The 21,122-nt window shown below is 42.1% G+C and overlaps 2 protein-coding genes across 5 annotated transcripts in view; one reads left to right on the forward strand and one right to left on the reverse strand.

Moving 5' to 3' along the window:
* Window positions 1–13,282, forward strand: part of RTKN2 (rhotekin 2) — a 56,555-nt gene extending 43,273 nt beyond the window's left edge. The window contains exon 15 of the transcript XR_014511024.1: window positions 13,178–13,282. The gene's annotated coding sequence lies outside the window, so the exon portion shown is untranslated. The remainder of the gene's footprint in view (window positions 1–13,177) is intronic.
* The window catches only part of ARID5B (AT-rich interaction domain 5B), a 179,186-nt gene continuing 158,794 nt past the window's right edge, over window positions 731–21,122 (reverse strand). For all 4 annotated transcript variants that reach the window (XM_083439911.1, XM_083439910.1, XM_083439909.1 and 1 more), the window contains exons 9-10: window positions 13,348–13,546; window positions 731–8,442 (exon numbers count right to left, since the gene is read on the reverse strand). In XM_083439911.1, coding sequence (XP_083296037.1) covers window positions 6,301–8,442; window positions 13,348–13,546 — 2,341 coding nt within the window. In that variant the 3' untranslated portion in view covers window positions 731–6,300. The remainder of the gene's footprint in view (window positions 8,443–13,347; window positions 13,547–21,122) is intronic.

Genomic DNA, 21,122 nt, shown 5'->3' on the forward strand with positions numbered 1-21,122 from the left:
CAGAGCCTTTGATGGAAGGCATTGCGTAAGAACAAAGCCTCGTTTGTTTCTTAAAAGACTAGATCCACACTCACATGGTGCTGCGTAGCAGACAGGGAATCCTGCCATTTGTCTTTGGGAATGCTCTGAGGATTCCCTTGTACCCAGTAAAGGGTATGACCCGCATTACAGCTTACATGTAGCTCTTTGTAAACTTAGCCAGCTGAGCTTTAAAACAAATTAGATCCCCCCCTTACATTATTAAAGGAGGATCATTCTAATGCCTCTGAAAGCATGGAAATCTCTTCTTCAACCTGAAGTTATCAATGGAGGTCAGCTTCTTATCCGTTGACTTCCATCAAAGAATACCAAGTACAGTATCTCCCCCCAACTGTCAACACAGTTATGCAAAGTAATTCTATGGAACCTATGGATTACGCAAATATGTGTGAACTGTGTTGCAGAATGTTTACAGGTTGCAGAATTTCACTCTTCTAGTCATAAAATTGAAGCTATCTTTGGGCTAGAGGTTTTATCGTTCGTTTTCAGTGCACACAGATCTCTCCAGCCCCATTCCTCCATCTATGAAGATGACTATATGTAAACAAACGTCTCTCACTGCGACCTTGCCTTTCTTTCATCTGACTCTCGGCATGGGGACCGAGCTGTCCCCAGAGTGCTGCTGCTGAGAGGTTAAAAGGGTTGGATACAGCAATCCCTTGGGTGATAAAAAAAACTGTTTACAAATGTATTAAACATAAAAGGAAACAGATAGTAACATTTTTTATTAAATATTACAGTGGATCAAAAAGTACAAAATATCTTTGCTTGCTATGTGATTGGGAAACTATTGGCACATAATACAGTATCAAAAGCATTAATACATACAATTTGGAAAACATACAAAAATTGAGTGTTTATAGTTGGCTCAGCTTTTTTTTCTTTCTTTCTTTCTGGTAGTGTTTAAACTTATTTAATTTGAAAGGTTACTCAGTAACCCTTTTATTCTTTTAAAAAATGGGAAAACTATATAATATTACTGGGCCATTTTTTTTCTATATACAAATAATCACCTTACAGAGCATATAAGCTACAATAACTTGAATCACAAGAATGTATACACTATTTACAACAAAAGAACGCTCAAAACAAAGTATAAACAGCTAGTAGATTATGCTGCCTTTGTTAGACCATATTTAAAACTATGGGAGGGGAGGAATACATGTAAAATATCAAATACATTGACAGCTAACACCGGTTAAGTGCTCAATAATGATAGTTTCAATACTGCAGACCTCATTATCAGTGAAATATTTTCCCACTATAAGCATTACGAATTGTGAAATGGGGCCAGGCTTGACTACGCTCCTTGCTGTACAATCGGATCACATGGAATAACGAGTGAGTAGAAGCCAACCTCTCCCTTTAAAGGCACACACCACACAACCTATTTCTGTGGCCATCTACTGGCTTCTGTGAGCCACACAACAGAATAGGACAGAGCTGGAACATATGGGGACTAGTCAAGAAAACAGTGAGACAGAAGTGACTTTGGCTCTGTTTAACTCTTGCACGGCTGCTGCCTCTCTGGTTGCTCCTGTGCCACCCCCAGTTAGGCTGCTTACACAATTAGGCATCACCCGAGAGACATTTCCCTGAGTGGCGGAGGAACAACTACACTATCACACCATTCCAGCTAACGTGTAAAATGGGGCCAAAATTACTCTCAGCTTTTCTTGATGCAGAAGTTACCTGGAGTGGAATAACCATGGAAACAGTAACAATCCCATTACTCCAGGTACTATATTAAACAGGGCTCAAGTCACAGGTTTCATTGGCTTGCGGCCTGCGTGCTTAAGGATTCATGGAGCAGTTCAATAAGCCAGGAACACTTCTTAGCTTTATGTTGGGCTTCAGATGGAATTGGGAAACTCTTCTGATTACTAAAGTGAGAATCCGGTTGCAAAAGGCCTCACCCAACACAAACCCCTCCCCATGTCAATGGCTTCTAAAAAGACAATTCTATCAAGGGGAGGGAAAGGTTTTCTTTGTCTTTAATCTCATCAACCTTCAGAATCTTTAATGAATCCTGAACAGAGTGAGTTGGAATTGCAACATTTCTTGGGACCAACTCATGGTAAATAGATTTATCACGCTGTTGCCAATTAAACTGTTTTCTTTACCAGTCTACCAATAACAAAAAAAACACTTGTGCAATTTCATTCAGTAAGGCCCCTTGAACTCAAACAAAGCAAACAAAGCCCCATTTAAGTCACAGAAAGTAGTCTTCTGCCAGTGGAAAATGCAATACTTAATAGAAATCATGGATTTTTTAAAAGCATTCTTAGGCAACCCACCCCACCAATGGTATGAGCTATGTCCTCATTGCTCTTCATTTACCCTCATCTTGGCCAATGCATCATGAGCTTTCTAAAAATAAGCCAATCTTCCTATTGAAAAAAGCAAGAGGAACACACACACAAAAAGAGGGGGGGGGGGTGTCAATTAACCCTGCACTGTGATCTGTCCGAACAACTTTCAAAACGATGCATGAAACTGAAATGGGAGACTTACAAAATAAGCACACGAGGTTAAGATTGAACAGTATGGTTATCAAATCAAACTTTCAAAAATGAGTCATCCTAGGGTTGTGGGATTTGGAATAAATGGACAGTCAAGTACCCTCATTTGCACGCATAGCTCCTGTGCAGGAGGGCAGCCCCATTCCTTTCAAGAGGGTGGGGAGCTAAGTATGTGCCAGAGGATTTGTGCACAGTGCGACCCTCTACCGGAGGGAAAGGGGTAGGATAGGGGCGTACCACTGTCAGCAACGTGGAGCTACCTCTGCATGCAGTAAATGACTTGCTAAGGGTGTGCTGTTCCAAAACGAGGGACCATCCTTTTAAAACAAGGGACATCCCTTACTGTAAGGGGGAATCAGGCAACCCTACATGCAGATTATCCCAAACAAATCAGAGATGCATTACATCCTGGATTACCAAACCAGGCACATAATTCTAACAGTCATTGCAGGCTTATACAACCCTGCCAACCTCCCTTCCCCCTCCCCACCTTGATTATTATATTAGTCAGGTTTAGTGCAATTTTTTTGTATACTAATAATGCCCTCTATGGCATCCGATCAACTTAGAATGTGATTGTTGTTGTTTTTTTGAATGCTCCGAGCACAGCAGGAAAAAGAAAAGCAAAAGTCGGCATTGGCACATTTATCTTCTAAAGTCTACTAGCCTGCTTATGCATCATCAGTTCATATAATTTTACCACAAGAACATAAAAGCGTTAAATTGAAGATAACATCGATCTTTAACAGTAGATGTCTATTATTTTGTTGTTTTTTTCCACCATTGTATATTAAATAGGTTACATTATATATTGCAGTTGGCTTCATATCACAGGAAATTTCAATATAGGATGTTTGGCATGCATGCACGATGTTGCTTAAGTAGTTTCCACTAGTTTCCAGTAGTTTTGATTATTACTGTATTTGAATTGCAATCTGGGATGGGTTCAGCTCACAACTGATTTTCACATTGTAAAATGCCTCAAAAAGTTCAGCCTCTCTGGATGGCTGTCCATACTTCCAGACCCAGCAGAGAAAGGTTCCTCCAAATAAATCCGCATCGTTGTAGGTTGATTTTCCCCATGGAAAAAACCCAAACCCACCAGCTTCACTTACGGACTTGTCTCTTCAAATTATACCTTGTGACTGGGGTGTGGGGCTGCATTTTAGCCTCATGGGGAGGACCTGCCCCACCACCAACTCAAGCTGATCGCTGTTGAGCCAAGTGCTCAGTGGGCTGCCATGGCCACGCTGTGTGGCCAGCGATGATGGCAGAGAGGTATGGGGCAGCCTCAACATATTGGGCTGCCTTTGATGCTTCCTGAATGGGAGGTGGAAACTCAGCAAATCCATGAGAGAGACTGGAACCAAAACTAGTGGAAGCTGGCATTGTTTCTTTGATTTGAACAAAGCCAGCTTCACGGCAGCACCTGACATTTCCTCCCTCTCTGGTGGGAAACATCACTTGTGCTGGTACACGGTGTCAGAGAGGAATATGAGATGGGGGCAGAGGACACGGTCCTTGGGGCTTCCTACTTAGCACCTAATGTGTTCTGATTACACACATTGGGCGCTTGCTTTCTACACCAAGGTTCTGTCCCTGTGTGAACAGCAATGGAAGCTTCAGCAAAGGCCTCCTAGAAAGCCCTCAGCTGCTCACTCAAAGCCGCTGACAAAGGGCTCTTCGATCACCTTTCCCTCCCAAGAGGAACAGCAGTACAGGCTGAATCAAACCTTCCCTTTTGCACCTCAGGTGCTCATGCAACAAGCCAAGGCCAAAGCAAATGTGAGCGAGCAGCCAGCTGCAGTCTTTAAGGGTAGGACTCTTACTCTTGCTGTTCCCATGGGTGTGTAAGGGGTGTGTGCATGCACTAAAAGGGCCCTTGAGTGCTCCTCTAAAGCCTCCAAGCTTGCACAGTAGCAAGTCAGTGGGTGGAGCCATGCCTGCCAGCTCTTCGAGCCTTTCCTCACATCAAAATATATCCCCTTTTATACTTCAGCTGCTGCCCTTTGTGCTGCGGTCCTGACCCTGCAATGATCTGAGCACCCTAGCTCATTCCAGCAAAATATCTCAAGGCAATTTTTAGCTTTCAGCAGGAAGACTCTCGGGAGAGTCAACAGGGTACTCTGGCTCAGGCTTCAGAAATGCCACTGGCATGGAACTTTTGTTCAATAGGACCAGAGAGTCAAAGTCAAGTAAAATCGGGCTTAAGTGGTTTGTAGATTAAGCTGCCATTTTTGTTTTGAGTCCAAGCCACATGGTCAGAATACTTTGCTGGAAGAAGGTGGGGTGTTCAGCACTTTGGAGGAGGGCTCCACCAAGCAAGAGTTCAACCAGTTCATAGCCCAAAGGTGACCCTCAAAAGACTGACTTCCAGATTTGGAATGGCTCCTTGCTATTATCTTTCTCAGAACGTTTATACGTTCTCACCCATCTCACTTCAGCAGCACAGAATCCAGACCACCTTTAACTAAAATGCTTCACCTTCTTTCTCTCCTAACGGCTGAAATTCTCGAAATAGTTTAACAGCCCACAATAAAGGTTCTTTAGAACTCCAATGTTATTGAGTAACTTGTTGCCAGCACAGTCTCCTAAGCATGTTTCCTTTCTGGTATGCAGGACAGTTTCACAGCCTAGATAAGGTTAAGTACAATTCTTAACAAATTCACAGACCATGATACAGGAAAACCAGATCCCAGTGGCCAGTAAAACAGCAAAGTATGAACAATTAGAGAACCATTTTGATGGGTGAGGGGAACGCTCAGCACCTTTGAAGGATCTAGTCGCTTGAGAAGGAACTGATGTTTGGACTCAGCTGCAATTGTGTGATCTACAGTATGCTTCTCTCTCCATTGGAAAGGTTCATTGAAAATGGATGCTTTTGTTTTGTAAACAATGACATTACCACCCAAAAAGCTGCTCTAAAAACATAAGCAGAAAGGGGGAAAGGAAGGGGGAAAATATAAACACATTAAAAAAAGAAGCCCTCAATGACCAGCGCCTTTTTTTCTTTTACCAAAAAGAGGTTGCAAATGAAAAGAGACTGTTCTTTTAAATTAAACAGAGCACAGGATAAGTTGAAAATAACTTGCATAAATTATACAAATGAACTTGACGCTGGAGATTCTTTTGTTTTGTTTCTGAAGCAGATATGTAAAGTCTAATTGGACAGTGTTTACTTTTCCTGTTTTGATAGTGTTAAGATGAAATGCTATGAAGTTTCTGCTATACATTGCATTGATTTGAAATCTGAAAAGTCAGAAAACAAAATGGTACCCAAAGAAGCAATATCCGTAGATCATTTGCTTGTTCCACTTTCTCTCTCATCAGACCTGCCTCTTTTTCTACTTGAAATGCTCCAAAACCCACTCTTTTTTAAGGGGGGGACACAAACAAACAAACAAACACCTTTTTTCTCCTCCAAGATAAGGGGGGTGGAGCCTAATGTTCCCCTTGCTCTTCTCTGACACTTGTTTTCCGCATGATACAGATACTTTGCGAACCTTCTTTGCAATGTGAAATGACCACGGAGGAGTAGATGCAGGAGCCCAAAGTAAAAAAACAAAGCCCAGGCGAATCGACTGTCTTGCTTGACCCTCGATCAACTCTGAAGCCTTCAGCAATGAGGGACAAAACTGCTTATTGGTTAACACAAATAATCGGCTTTTTGTTTAAATTTTGCAAGACATCACAGGCTAAAAGGAATGTAGTTGTTTGTTGTTGTTTTCCAAGGGAGGATTTACAGTTTTGTGCTCGGATGTACAGAAGACAACTGAGAAGGCGGGAAAGCAGCCTGAGGATTGATAGCAGCCAAAGGATAAATGTTGTTGTGCAAAAGGTCGCCATATGAACTTCCTACAGGTGTGGCTGCAGCTAAGTGCCTGTAAAGCTGCTGTGAATTTCCAGGGGACGTAAGGAACTGTCTTTGCACCATGAACGAGTGGAGAGCCAAAGGCTGCATTAGTGGAGAAAGCACTGCCTGATTTTTCAAGTATTGTAGAGGATGAGAATACCCAGCTGGGATGCGGTTGCTCAGGCCGCTGCACAATGTCCCTGGGTACAAGCCTGTGAAGATGGGGCTGGAGAGGGGAAACTTGTGGCCCTCCAGCATGCCGCCGGGAGGGAGGACGTGTGCTGATTTGCTGCCCTCGGCCTCTTGCTCGAGACCCTTGTCTTTTGCAGGGGCTTCCTTTGGTAAGCGCAGGGGCGAGACGGCTCGGATCTTCTTTTCCGAAATGGCTTTGTCCAAATCCTCCAGGCTGCGCTTCAGAGGCCGAGCTGCCCCAATGGTTTGAGCATTGGTTTTGTGGCTTAGGATGGGGTGGACCATGCCCTCCATCTTCCTTGGGGTCTGCTGTTTGTTGGTCCTGAGAAGAGGCTCGCCGTGCTTCTTGGGGGCCGACACCGTCATTGGAGAAACACGACAAGCTTTGGGGTTGCAGTCTATGCTCAGAGGCTGGCCGCTCAAGGCTTGGAACTGGGATATGCTTTTGCTCTCCACCGAAGCATGCAAGAGGGAAGATGACCCCAGAGCTTTTGCAGTCTGTTTGGGAGTACTTTTAGGAAGACTCAGATCTGTCGGCTGATCATCAGAAGAGGCTTCCATGGGGCTCTTTTTCTCCGGCTGATGGAGAGGCGGGTGGTAGCTTAAGCTTCGCTTGTCTTGGTGCTTGTGTTGAGGGAACATGGAAAGGGCTTCCGTATCCCTATACATGTCTCGGTGGAGGTACTTTGACGTCTGTTCATTATTAAGGTGGTGTTCGGTGTGCCTGTAAAGGCTGTGCAGGTGAGGAGATGAGTAAAAGTCTGCCAAGAAAGCAGGCATGTGGGAGTGGTGCAGCGCCCTTTTTTCATTCATTCTATCTTTCATGTCCTGGATCTCCGACTTTAGTGCATAGGATTCGGCCAGAGCACTCAGGTGTTGTTTGGTGAAATCGCAACATTCAGAATCAGTTTTCTTGAGTAGCAGTTCGTGCCTGTAGGTTTCACTAGCAGACTTCCTCTCGTCCGAATTCTTGGGTTTGAAACTCTGTACGTGTTGGATCACAGATGGCCTGCTGAGTGCCGCAGCATCCATCCCAGAGGCATGGGAAGCCTGTGGCATGCTTGACAACAGGTCCTCTTTGCTGCTTAATTTCTTCTTGCTGATCAAAGGTGGTGGTGAGCCGTAAGGGTAGCTGCAGGAGAGGGTTGCCCCACTGACTTGTGACAAGAGCTTCTTCTTTGCCAGAGGTGACATGATGCCCGGGTTGCCTTTGGAGTAGAGCAGTGGTGTGCAGCTGAACCCAGGCTCACCATTAAGGGAACTCGGCACTTCTTTCTCTTTGAACATGTCGAAATTTTGTACTACAAGGACTTTGGGACTCTGTTTCAGTGCATTGTGTATGTCCTCATTTCCTAACTGATCCACTTTAACCGTGCAGTTGGCAATGTAGTCCGCCATCTCTGGGAGTTTATCGTCTTCCATCTCACTTTGACTTGGAAGTGGGAGCTGGATAGTGGGAAAGTTATTAAATGGAATTTCTTGGGCACTACTTTCTAGGTCGTCTGTGAGACAGTGAACTCTTTGTTCCTGCTTTGGCTCATCTGGGTCCTCTGACAGACTGGGGATTTTCCCAACTGTGGAATTCAAGACCTCATCTTCTTCTGGGGACACCAAAGCACTTGAGACAGAATCTTTGCATGACATCTCCTCCTTGACTTCCTCACTGTTTGAGCTGACCTCTTCAAAGTCTGTCTTTTCCAATGATGGCATCCCAGTTACATCTAGTGGAGAAACCTGGGACTCTTCTATAGGCAGCTTCATCTCCTCTGCCACAGTAAGCTCAGATGAGCTTTTCTGGTCTGGACATTCTTGAACTTTCTCTTGTTCCGATGATGCCTAATAAAACATTTTAATGGAGAAGTGTAAGAAAGCACTGTAGCATGAAAGGCATGAAATTCTCAACCAAGACATAGTGGCATCTCTCGGAAACAAACTTGTCCATCATGTTGAGCACCAAACGCTTTAATAGCCACTATCACATTTCAACACAGACATCTACCCTGGCAGTATTGTAAACATTAAAGTATAATTACAAATGTCTTAATAAGTCATAGGTGATTCTTTGTTTTATTTTGTTACCAGGCAGCATAAAATAGGCTCCATTGATATGCTGACCAGGCAGCCTTTATGCTGAGGCCATGTTTTAGTTAAGAGGACCACCACTGTGTTGACAATGGCATTTAGAAAGATCTAAGATTGTTTTCCATATTTAAAACACGTACTCCCAAGCATGCTTGACTTGACTTTTATTTATTATTTATTAAAAAGTATTTCTAAGCTACTTAGGATTTAAAAATGGTGCATGCACAAAGTATAAACCAACATGAACACTGTAAAACAACATCATAAAAACAGAGGTAACAAATGGATCTCTCTTATTTTAGACCTGATCTCTTGGCACTACTAAAACCAGTGCTTACCAAAATGAACCCCCCCCCCATGAAAATATATAAAATGAAGTCTGTGGGTGGGCGGGAAGCAAAGCTTCACTGACGCGTTTTGAAACAATTGGCGTTGCGGCTCATTCGGGCTTCTTTTATTTAGAGATTAGAATAAAGTTGTCAACATGCAGCAAGAGCATTTTTGCCCTCTTCCAGATATAGCTTTCCTGAGTTATAGCCAATGAGGCTCCATCTCTTTATGCTCCTTCATTAATAAAGCTTGTGCACTCAATTCTCCCTATTCATTCCATTATGTAGACGAATGAACTGTGACCTTGAAGGTCATTAGAGTGCTCCATCTGTGATACAGCTGACTGACAACCCTTTTCAAAATTACTGTCATTCTCTTGCGGCATGCCTCTTAGTAGAAGGCAGTCATAAAGCAGCGACGTTGTCTGAGCTCTTCTATTATTATTGTTAACACCCCCCACCCCACCCGCTTCTCTCTTTCTCAGCTGTAAAGAGGAGGCATCGGGAAAGTTATTATCTAAATGCTGCATTAGAGGGCGTCATGTGAGAGATGGATGCAAGGCAGCCAATGCATCACAATCTTCTCCAAGATTTACGTCTTTGCAGATGCTTTTAAATTTTCCTATGTGTTGGGTTTTTCTATTTCCTATTAGTTAAAGTGTCCGTTACTCATTGTGACTGCTTCCATAATTTTTTCCGCAAAGAAACTCAAAGTAAAAGATGCCTTTTGCAGTCCAAATATCATCATTAGCCCTTTTGCGAAAATTCTAACATTGGCCTCCAGAGCTTATACAATTACAGGAAAATACCAGACAGATGAGCAAAGCAGACGGAGAAAAACTGATAGTTAATAACTGGCTCTCTCTCTCTCTCTCTCTCTCTCTTTCCCTGGTTGGGCAACACTTTGATAGGAGCTTGCAGTTGTGCTAGAGCAGCATGTACGAGAGGAATAATAATATTTCATCTTGTACTCAGTTACAGCCATCATAACAAAACAGAGTCAAATGTAATGCTAAACTGAACTGTAACCAATTAACAGCGTGCTCACACAAACAGTTATGAGTCATTACAAGATAGCTTTCTCCCTCATTGTTCACACTGAAAAACATTTCTTGAAAAATATTTGAAAGTGCATATTTCTCAGGATGTGTCAAGTTAAAAATCTTACCACTTGGAGTCCTTTTGCAGGATTATTTTAAATGGGAACTATTCACATATTTGCAGAAACATGAAGCCTGAAGGCAGATCATAATCAAGAGAGATGTATGGTTATTATTTCAACATGCACACTGGGTTCTTTTGACTGTTTTCAGCCTAATAAAAACTTCAGGCACAGCACTGAAAACTGATTTCAAAACCCAGGGCAGTTAAGTTGGGTAAGTTACCATTTCATAGATTGATGGGCCGGGGCATGACATTTTGGGTTACTTGAAATGACTGGTGGCCACTGTGGATGAGGGCTCAGCTTACATTTGCCACCTCTGAAAACCATCTGAGGAGGGTGTTGCAGGGAAGCTGCTGCATGGCTGGTGAGAGGCCCTTCAGCCAGTCCACAACCTGGTTGGTTACTGGTGCCTGGCCTGGGATTGCCGCCTGCTAAGTTTTAAAACAGCCTTAGTGAATCAGGCTTTCACAAGACACAAAAGCTATTACTACATACAGGTAGCCCAGCTTCCTGGTAAACTGGTATGCTGAAGCTGGTTAGATAGGGCAGAGCTGCAGGATGTTGGATGTATGCATCAGAAATTCACACAAACACACACATATGGTAGGACTGCAATGATCAGCCAATAGCTTAGATCAGGCATGTCCAGTTCCCAAGAGACTGTGATCTATTCCCAGTATAAAAAAACTGGCAGTGATCTACCCATTGGAGGGAGGAGGAACGTGCGTGGGGTGGATGGATTGCCCAGAGTTGTTGATCTTTTGGGGGGAGGATTGCACAGAGTTTTTTAGCTTTTCCCTGTAACTTTTTGTGCACAATAAGGATCCCGCGATCTACCAGGATCAGCCAGGGATCTACCAGTAGATCGTAATCTACTGGTTGGACACCCCTGGCTTAGACGAAGTGGCCAAAAATGTGTCCCTGGCTAATCAGGAAAGGCAGTTTTTATCACGCTAATAATTAATCAATTGAATTTTCATAAATTTGTTATGTTTCTGAAGAAACATAGACTACTCTTCTTCTCCTTAGATGATACATGCATGTTTGTATGCAGCAGGGCATCATCTTATAAGAGAATGCAGGGCTTTTCAGTCCCCAGAAAGTCCAAAATGGCCAAGATGGGGGGGGGGACCTGCATTTGAAGTGGGGGGAAAGGTGTGAGTCCACATTTGCCCCAGTGTGGGCAAGACCTAAGTCCCCCTGAAAGCAATAAGTGGATTGTGACTAACATAAGTCTCAGGGATTGCCATGAGATTGCTTGCACTTAATTTGTGTGGGTTTTGTGCCCACTCTCTTTAATAACTTTCCATATTACCCCAACCAACATTAACTACGAAAGACCTGCAAATGCCACTACTCCCCCCTCTCTGGCTTACAAATTAGTCGGCTTACCAGTCCCCTGCCCCAAATCCCAAAATAATGTTGCACCCCACAAACAAATATTTCTTATTTAAAAGATTTACACCCGCTTTTCCCCACCACAAAGGAGTCGCTCTAAACGGCTTACAAATAAACTGCAAACATAAACGCAGCAATGATCCAATTCAGTTCCCCAACCTAAGAGGCACAACAAAAGCGGAATAGTTTTTACATGGTGCTTTCATATGTGAGGGAAAGAGGAATTATATTTTTCAAACTTATGAAAAATGATTTGCTTAAAAGCCTTCTGAGGTCCCTCATACATTTGTGAGAATTTGATATCAAGAACATCCAACATTACTGACTGACGGGAGAAAAGAATTACACTGCTATGTTCTTGCAGTCGGAAGCCCACATAATTGCATTTTGTGTTGTGCACTTTCTACTCTCCATCTGAGAACTTGACCTGCGACTCACATAAAAAATAACTGCAGTTTAAGTCGCAGGAAATTTGAGATACTAAACAACAAAAGCAAGGAAGTTCAAAGTTTAGATTGACACTCCATCGCTGGCTTGTTACGTTGTGCTTAGCTTCTATTGCAGCACATATGGTATGTAACATAACTCGCTGATCCAAACTCCCTGCAATAAATAACAAGGCACAAAGGGATGAACAAGGAATGGAATGCTAGACTTAACTTGTATTTCCTTGCTTTTGGCAATTTCTGTTGCAATCTAGCAGTTGCTTAAACAGAGACTGCATGCCCTCTTTTATGTATATTTTAATAAAGATTGTGCCTTTTCAAAATATGTCTCAGTTTACAATTAATTTTTTTTTAAAGGAGCAGGGGTGGGTGAGGGAAATGCTCCAAAGGAGCTATTGCAAAGACTGTGGTTGTATTAAAAATATATTCTAACCCAGGCTTTGGAGGTCAAGTCCATGGAAATAACAGAAAAGGAGAACCAATATGAAAGACGCTAAAGAGTTTTGGCCCAAACAGGCCTTCCAAAGTGGCTTTTCTACAAAAAAACAATGAACAATTGACATTATCACCTTCCTTAAAGAAAACTCTAAACAATTTTTATTTTACCATGTGATTGGTTATGGTAGAAATATCCCTGAGTAAGGCCCATTTGGGCCAAGATACACCGGACAATAATAAAAAGTGCATTACTCTCAAGCGTCTTTGAGCCTGGTTCTCCTCTTGCCATTTCCATTGGATACTTCCTGGTTCTTCTGTGTGGAAGGCATGGGAGGCTGTAAGACATTACCAGCCACACGGCACACACACCCCACAACCGCCCATGTACCACATGTACTGACGACCTTTCCAGAGGTGGCATCTCTGTCATCGCTTCCATGCCCTCCACAATCACACAAGTCAAATCACCATCAGTTATACTTCAGTCCTTCTGAGTAAACTAAGGACCTTTCCCGCTACATTATTCTTAATGTTAAGATGTTTGAAATGAACAAAGTATGTACATATAACTTCAGAATTCTTAGCTGCATATTACGAGAGACCTGGGGAATACCAACCCGGGTTCTGCAGAAAAGCATGCGACTTTTACACGGACACATAATGGGTTCTGTGCACACTGGAGCACATAGGTATACGCTCTTGTGTCTTTTTAGGCCCTGAAGACGCCATGTCAGTAAAAAGGGACATGTGGCCCGGTCCCGAAAGAGGATTTGTTTGCGTGAGCCCTGGTTCAAAACATGATTTCTGGACATTATGCGATCAAAGCAGCACCTGCAGAATGAAAAAGTTAATGAAAAGAAGAAAGCGGGGAAAGGAAACTAACCTCGGGTGCATCCTGGGGTTTCTGTGCATTGTCTTTTTCTTTCTTGCTCTTTTGGTGTTCATTTCTGATGCGTTTTGTTCCAGACAATTTTATCTTACTTTCCCCCTCCTGGGCGACATTATCTTGTTTTCGAGGTTTCACAGGAGGCAGTGGCTTATCTTCTTCTCCTTTAATAAATCTCTCATACGGCAGGATTAATCTAAAGAACGAATAATTGATCAGTTCTAGAAGTTCTCACCCAAAAGACCAAAATAAAATAAAAGGAACGGCTGTAAGAAGTTCATTGTTAAAAACTGTTTTTTGAAAGAAAGAAAAAACCACTCAAAACTAGAAGTCAAAGATGTGCAGTTGGATTTGGAAGCTGTTTCTTCTTCTCAAACTGCTGCTGAATCAAATTATTTCCTCTGTCTTTCACACATTTTGCAACCACAAAGCTGAGCTTGCCAACCTCTCAGATGATACACACTTTCCCAAACATCTGTAATATTCACACTTTACATGTTTATGTCTTTATGTGTAAACCTAAAAAATGGAATGGTTCTGATTCACTTCAATTTATTTGTGACCAGGTCCTATTGAAACTTACAGGTTAGCTGATACTAAATTAAGTCACATAAGTTCAATTTAGTCTGCACTCCAATTCACACTTTCCTGGAAGTCGGTCTCATTAAAGTTACTTCTGAGTACACATCTATAGGATTGCAGTGTTAGTCATAAGTAACTTTAGCTGGATCAGGTCCAACAAGTGACAACAAGCAGAACATTTTTTTAAAAAATCCATTGAGATAAATGAGATTATGAAGCCAAATGGAGTCGCTGGAGATGAGCTGCGTATCTCCCCCACTACTTTAAATTGATTTTAATGGAAATACTTTGTATTTAGTTCTTTGGCCTGTTTAAACAGCAACCAACTTGAGTTGGTTGAGAATTCCCGACAGCAGTGCCATATATACCCTGGAAGTACTGAAGTACAGAAAATAGCAAATAATCCCAACTGGAACCTCAGGGTGGATTGCGGTGTGAACAGGCCTTAAGGAACCTCACATGGGTCAGCTCAGGTCTTGGGTCTGAAGTCCTTAAATCTGCCTCCAAAACAGCGCAGACTAGACATGCTAGCTCCCTTCCAACCATTGTCTCTAGATGCCTCTTGCCTTCTCTGCAATCCCCAGAGGGCTTTCCCATAACTATTTGGATTCTCAGAGCTACCTGCGTAAGTCAGAAGCTAGAGGAGCAGAGTGCAATGGGAAGGGGTGAAGACAAAACTCAGCCCAGCAGGGTTGCACATATAATCCAAGAAGCTGGGGAGGAGGGATGTGGCCAATTCCACCACCAAACATCAGCATATTCTGGGCTGTATCATCTTGTATCCTGTGGGCAAGATATGGTTCCATCAGAAGATGGAGCAGTCTTCTCCAGCATGTTTTGCCCTCCATATGTTGTTGGACTACAGTTCCTATCATGCCTGGCCCCTGGGCATGACTGTGGCTGACGGGAACTGTAGTCCAACTGGTATAGAAACCTTGTACTAGCATAGATTTCCTCCTCTTCTTTTTTAGGACTCTAGGGGAATGTCATAAGGGCCCATTTTGTGAGCCAGAAGATTCCTCATTCTCTAGGGAAAGGGGGAAAAGGGCAAGCAGTGTCTACCAGGTGGTAGTTGGCACAGTGGGCAGGAACAAAAACGATTTTAAGAGACAATTAGAGAATTTTAATTACCGAGTTTTGTCTTTCAAACCATGGAAAAATTGATTGGGGGAGGAGACAGAGATGCTTCAATCTGATTCCCCGCCCCCCCTCCACAGAGTGCCTCTTGAAATGAGGGTAAATAAGCAGTCTTATTAAAAAGAATGGATTGGCTTACAATCTGAGTTTCAGCTCCAGTGATTAAAGTTCTTATAATGCATTAAACATGATTAATGAATGACTCATAGCAGGAATAATGCAAGACTCCGACTTTTAAAAATATGAACTTTGGTATGGCAAACATTTTTTTTTTAAAAAAACCCACACACAATAGGTATCTGTCGAAGAAAATGGACGTTGCTTTTTAAACAGCATTAATCTGTTCAAATATCAGACTTCTTTAATTATAGCTTAATCTAAGAGTTCAAGATAGAAAACTCTTTTTGTTCAGGCACAGATTTTTTTTGTTATTCCAGAATCAGCTCCAAGCCATCCAGTTTTAATTTAGATGTTCAAACACAGTTTGGCTTCAAGAGAGCCGGGATTAGCTTGCTTGCGATGATAGTATTTCACATTTTAATAAAATACAACATAAATTATGTTAAAAAGTAAACCTCATTTATGCCATATTAGAAACAAAATTCATGAACTGAGCATGCTCTGACATGGGTATGTGCAGAGAGGCGTGAATAATACTTTTGAGCCCTGAATTTGGCAGCTGGCCAGTAATGAAGCTCAAGCAATGCCCAAGGGGGATGCAGGTCCTCAGATCCCATTACAAACTGAGTTTAAACATGTTACAGCTGCTAAAACTGAAAACAGCTCTCTCTATGCAGGCTTAGCAAAATAATACGGACTTTGCCAAATACTTGCTTCCCACTGTAACATTACGGTTAATGTTTATGTAATAAAAAAAGAAGCATAACAAGGCAGAATAAAAAAAAGGGGGGGGGAGAGAGAAAGAAATACAATCTTGTTCATACTTGAGGCTGCTAAATTTCATTTGTAACAAGCACAAAATATTCAAGGCACCCTTGAACATCTTTCGCCGTGCCTGGGACTTGAAGCAAGAGGAGGCGAGGTTGGGTTTCATCCAGAGCAATATTTATATCTTTTTCTGCCATGTGTTAAATATTTAAAGAATCAGATTTAACCAAAATACTTTTTTTTTTTTTGGTGGCAATAGTTGTTAACACTGCAGAAAGGATTGTTTGACTTTGTTTGGTTGCCATGGGAACAGGCAGCCCATTTGAAATCTACATATTTCGTCGGTAAATGTTTCAAAAGCTGCTCATAGCTTTAAAATTAGAGGATGATACTCTGCCACCACTAGGCCTTTTAAATAAAATATTCTGTGTGATTATCCTGGCGGTTAAAGCAGAAACAGGACAAAGGCCAGCCCTGATAAGATTAATCACTGTTAGCACTCTTTCTGAGAAACCCTTTTGTGTCAGTTTTAAATTTGACCACCAAAAAGACAACAGCATCCTGCCTCTTTGTTGCCATATAAATCCCTGGAACTCATTAGGTCAGAGGATAATTAGGAGTCATGACTGATGAGAGTTCAACGTTACAGGAGGACGGGCCTGCTGTTTCCATTTTTGCGATTTTGTTTTTTTCACTGAGCTCAGCAGTTGGCAGAGGCTACAGTGGCAAAAATACATTTCACATAGCTGGTCAAATGCCTAGCGCCAACAGCAGGAAATTTGGAATTAAATGTTTCTTGTATCTGGAGAGAGGCATGACTAAGGTAAAAATTGAATCAAAACACAAGGACGGCTTGTTCTACTTGTAGCAGCTCCCCAACCCTGAACAGAAAATTCTAATGCAATGCTATTTCTCTACAGTAACGAGATGGGGTTGTTGGTTTTGGGTTTTTTTAAGCAAAGTAAAAGAAAAAAAAAAAGCATAGAGCTTAGGAGGATTAAAATGAAGCCTAACGCTATGAACAATTGCAAGTTGACAGAGAGGTTTCCATTTGCTAGAATTTTCACTCTGTGGTCCCCCCACCCTTCCCTGCCTTCAGTTGCCCTGTCACGGTACAACACAATTACCCGCAGGATGTGATCTTATCATTTGATTATTAGAAGCTGTTATAGTACAAGGGAAATAAAGCTGGTGGAACATTCAAACCTTCAGCTAACATACTATTAGAACATCACACACACACACACACACACACACACACACACACACACTGTATTTAGTCAACTGTAGGTCAATATTCTCCAAATCAGGCAGAATATGATTCTCTGCTTTAAAACTTCCCCCACAGAATGCAACACGCTTGAAATGAGCAGCTCAATTTTGTGCTAAATAGCTGTCGCTTAGGCGATTTAAATCAACCTCGGTGCAAGATAAAAGAAGGTGTTTCGCAAATATTAACAGAAAAACCGAACCACAATCCGTATAAACCCTCATGTACAAAAAAATAAAAATAAATTAGACTTTGAAAGAGTTTTCAGTGTCAGATGTTGGGGGAAGAGTTTCTGTATTCGTAAGAAGCAATCTTGCCGGAAAGCCTAAGAATGAGGATGTGGGTTTAACCATCGCTGTTGTTGTTGTTACGCATAAGAATATCATCAATATGCATTCTGCTTTGCGGAGTTTCATAAGCAAAAAGAAAAGAAAGGCAGATTTCTGCCCTCAAGGAGATTACAGTCTAAATTTTGAGAAGAGGAAGACTACAGAGGAAACACAGAGGAGGGGAGTACACAGTAAGAGGAGGGCATTTACTTCCACGTAACCCAGGGTTTGGGTTTGCAGGGCGGGGGTGGAACATGCCTTTATTATGAACGCAATGCCTACATTCAGATTAATAAAATGCATTATTTATAGGATAATTAACATAACGAGAATGTGTAAGCAGTAGCGTATTAAAGAACAATCCTTCTGCAGGCAGCAGATTTCTGAACAGCACGGGGCTATTTTTTCCACTGGAATAATACAAGAATAACATTTTCCAGCCCAGAGCAGAAACAGTAGGGAAGTCTTTGCCATCAACTGAGCTTCTGATTAAATTCAATGACTATGAAAAGCAAGATTATCCTTTTAAAAAAAATAAATAAAGGCAACTTAAAAATCAATACGAGCTGGATGAACAAATCAGTGTTTTATTAATCCCGACACAATCAGAGATACATTACATTTAATTGTGGGTACTCCCCCCCCCTTTTAGCGGGGGTGGGGGGAGGAGAAAGATTTTGCTTGGCTAAATGTTGAATTAAATACTAGTGCCTAGTATTCTGAGTTTTTAGCTTTCAGCATCCTCTGATGTAATGAAAAATTCAATGTACTTCTCCACAGCAGAAGTCAGAGGTCATCAAATCTATTACAGTAATGTAAGTAATCTGGCTTTCTGCCAGCCTTTAAAAAAAAGGGGGGGGGAGAACCATGGAGGCAGATAATTTTATATTTACAAATTCTAAAATCCTCTGGGGATTTTGTCTCATCTCCAACAAAAGGCAGAAACTTCACATTAGAAAAATGTATTTTACAGCATGTCAAACATGTCTTCATCATTAGTATTTCATAAAAGGCATTAACCACACAACTCTTATCCTTCATTAGCCAACATTCTTATCCTGTGCCATGGGAAAAATGCAACTCAAAATCTTATGCGTGTGTGTCTTTTTTTAAAAAAAAAAAAAATTAAAGTGATAAGTACTAATGTTTCATATACTGATTAATTCTTGTGCCAAGCAACTACTCTTTTAAGTCCAACTCTATTGCGCAGGAAATAGTCGACTGCATCTATTTATAGTAATAAAAATAAAAGGGGTTAGAAGAATAACTCTTGAGGGGGGGAGCATGAAAGGAAAGGAAATCTGTAGTCAAGGCTGCCAGCTCCATATTTAACTCTTCACTGTGACCGCATTCTTATGCTATGGGAGTGGCGTTCTTCTCGCTTGACTCTGGCCTCACCCCTTGCTTCTCTGAGTAAGGTAAAAATATAGGAAACACACAGGAAGAACAAGCTCTTGTTGGGAGAACTGGTGTCAATCACAGCAGCCAATACTGAGCAAAACAGACAAGTGATCAACTCTGACGTGGCAAAAGGCAACTTCCTATGCCAAGGCAATAGCACCCATTTCAACCTCTGACACTGTAATCCCCCGCCCCAACCCCGCAACCATCCCTGCCTCTCCTGCATGGTTCCTACATTCTTCCATTACTGGAACTGGATGGGATCATAAGTTCTTATGATAGAATCATAGAGCTGGAAGGGGCTACAAGGATCATGTAGTCCAACCCCCTGCAGTGTAGTAATCTTTCGCCCAACGTGGGGCTCTGTGATTAAGAGTCTCACGCTATACCCGTTTGCGGTATTCTGAGATATTGCAGGAAGGACTTAGGGCTCATCCTAAAATCAGGGAGCTATCATGGCCCTGGTTCGGCAAAGGCATGAGGCCAAAAGCCTGCAGCCAGCTTTTGTGTGAACCCCGCCATCCTTGTTGGTTTGAGGAGGGCCTTTTACCTTTGCCCATTGCTCCCTCCTGTGTATCAAATGATTGGCATTGTTTTTCCTATAGCTCCAGCTGTGTCTCTTAGAGTAGCTCCATTTACTTTAGCAAAGTTCACTCTCAGGTAGCTTGGGCTCAAGGATCATGGGTAAAACTACTCATTTTACGAGTCAGTTTTCCCCGATTCCTTCTTTTGCTGCCTATGATTGCTGCTGAAAACCTCTTCTCTGTGCAGGTGATCCAAACAGTGGGTATACCTCTCCAAGGTTAATGTGCAAATGGCCCATGTGCCCATGCTTAGACCAATGGACACATTAGAGACGAAAAATTAGCCTCAAGGACCCAGTTTGTTTTCCATTGACAATGAATGGCTTTCTTAAGTGATTCAGATCTAAGGGAATACATAATCATCTTTCACGGGAATGATTCAATTGTCACAACACCCTTTTCTTACAGTGACAATAGTTTGAATTGATAAAAAAGGGGGTGCTAGGAAAATGGCAGAAATTATAGCGTACCAAGCCTTGCTGCAGAATAGCCAAGGTGTACCACACTCTTATCATTAAAGGAATATTGATAGCAATGTAAGAAATGTAGCCCCCCCAAATCTCTCAAACCAATATTCGAATTCCAGGTGACTCCTGTCTTTGCTAGGTTTCCTTGGTCAAGATTTCCTCAGTCAGGTCTCTAGAGGAATTTCCACACAAATGAGCTTAAAGCCCACACAAATGAGCTTATCTCCCACAAGCTGTGGGGCAGGATCCATTCTAGTCACAACTAATCCAATTGGGCTTGCATGACAGCTACAGGGGTTACATCCACTTTTGTGTCGTAACAGCGAAGTAACTAAACTCCCACAACAACAGAAATACCTCTTTACTTAGAAACTCCCTGCTATGCTTTCTGTTTGTCAGTTATGGTCTGGACTGGTGTGTGGAAACAATCTAAATCTCAGTCTCAAGTTACTTGCCTGCAGAACCAGGTCAGCAACAATCTACTTCATAGGGTTACTGAATTAGAAAAAAAATATCTCCAGTCTCTAAAAAATACAACACAACAAAGAAACAAAGGTTTCCAACAGTCTATATGGAACTCGCCAGATATTCCAGAGGTTTTTTTTTTTGGGGGGGGGACAAGAGTTAAAAAGACAATGGTACTAATATGAGTACACTGATTCATCATTAGCTTCCTCTGAAGCACTTTGAAGAGGCCATTTTCACAAACAAGCTGTGCAGAGCGAAATAGTGGGGGTGGGCAATTCCTTTTCAGAGGTGAAGTTGCATGATTCTATAAAACAGCAGTACAGGCAGGAAAACGAAACCTGCCTGGTAACCACTGCCCTTTCATGAGTCTTCCTACGATAAAAACAAGTTAGTGAAGATCGCCTACAGTGATGGGGACTCTAAGATGATCAAGAAGAATGGTGATGATTAAGAACAGAGCAATAATACTGGCACCTCCATATGTGTGAATGTTCTGTCTAGGACAGTTTTTCGTGAAGGAGGTTTGCAGCGATAGATGTTGGCCTTTCTTTAGAGCTTCATATTAGTTCCAGCCACTGACCTGAAAGTATACCACTATTTTAAAGACATTCTATCTTCACAGTACTGCATGAGCTCAAGGGAAGTG

The sequence above is a fragment of the Podarcis tiliguerta genome (genome assembly GCF_965153285.1).
Source record: "Podarcis tiliguerta genome assembly, chromosome: 5".
Taxonomy (NCBI): domain Eukaryota; kingdom Metazoa; phylum Chordata; class Lepidosauria; order Squamata; family Lacertidae; genus Podarcis; species Podarcis tiliguerta.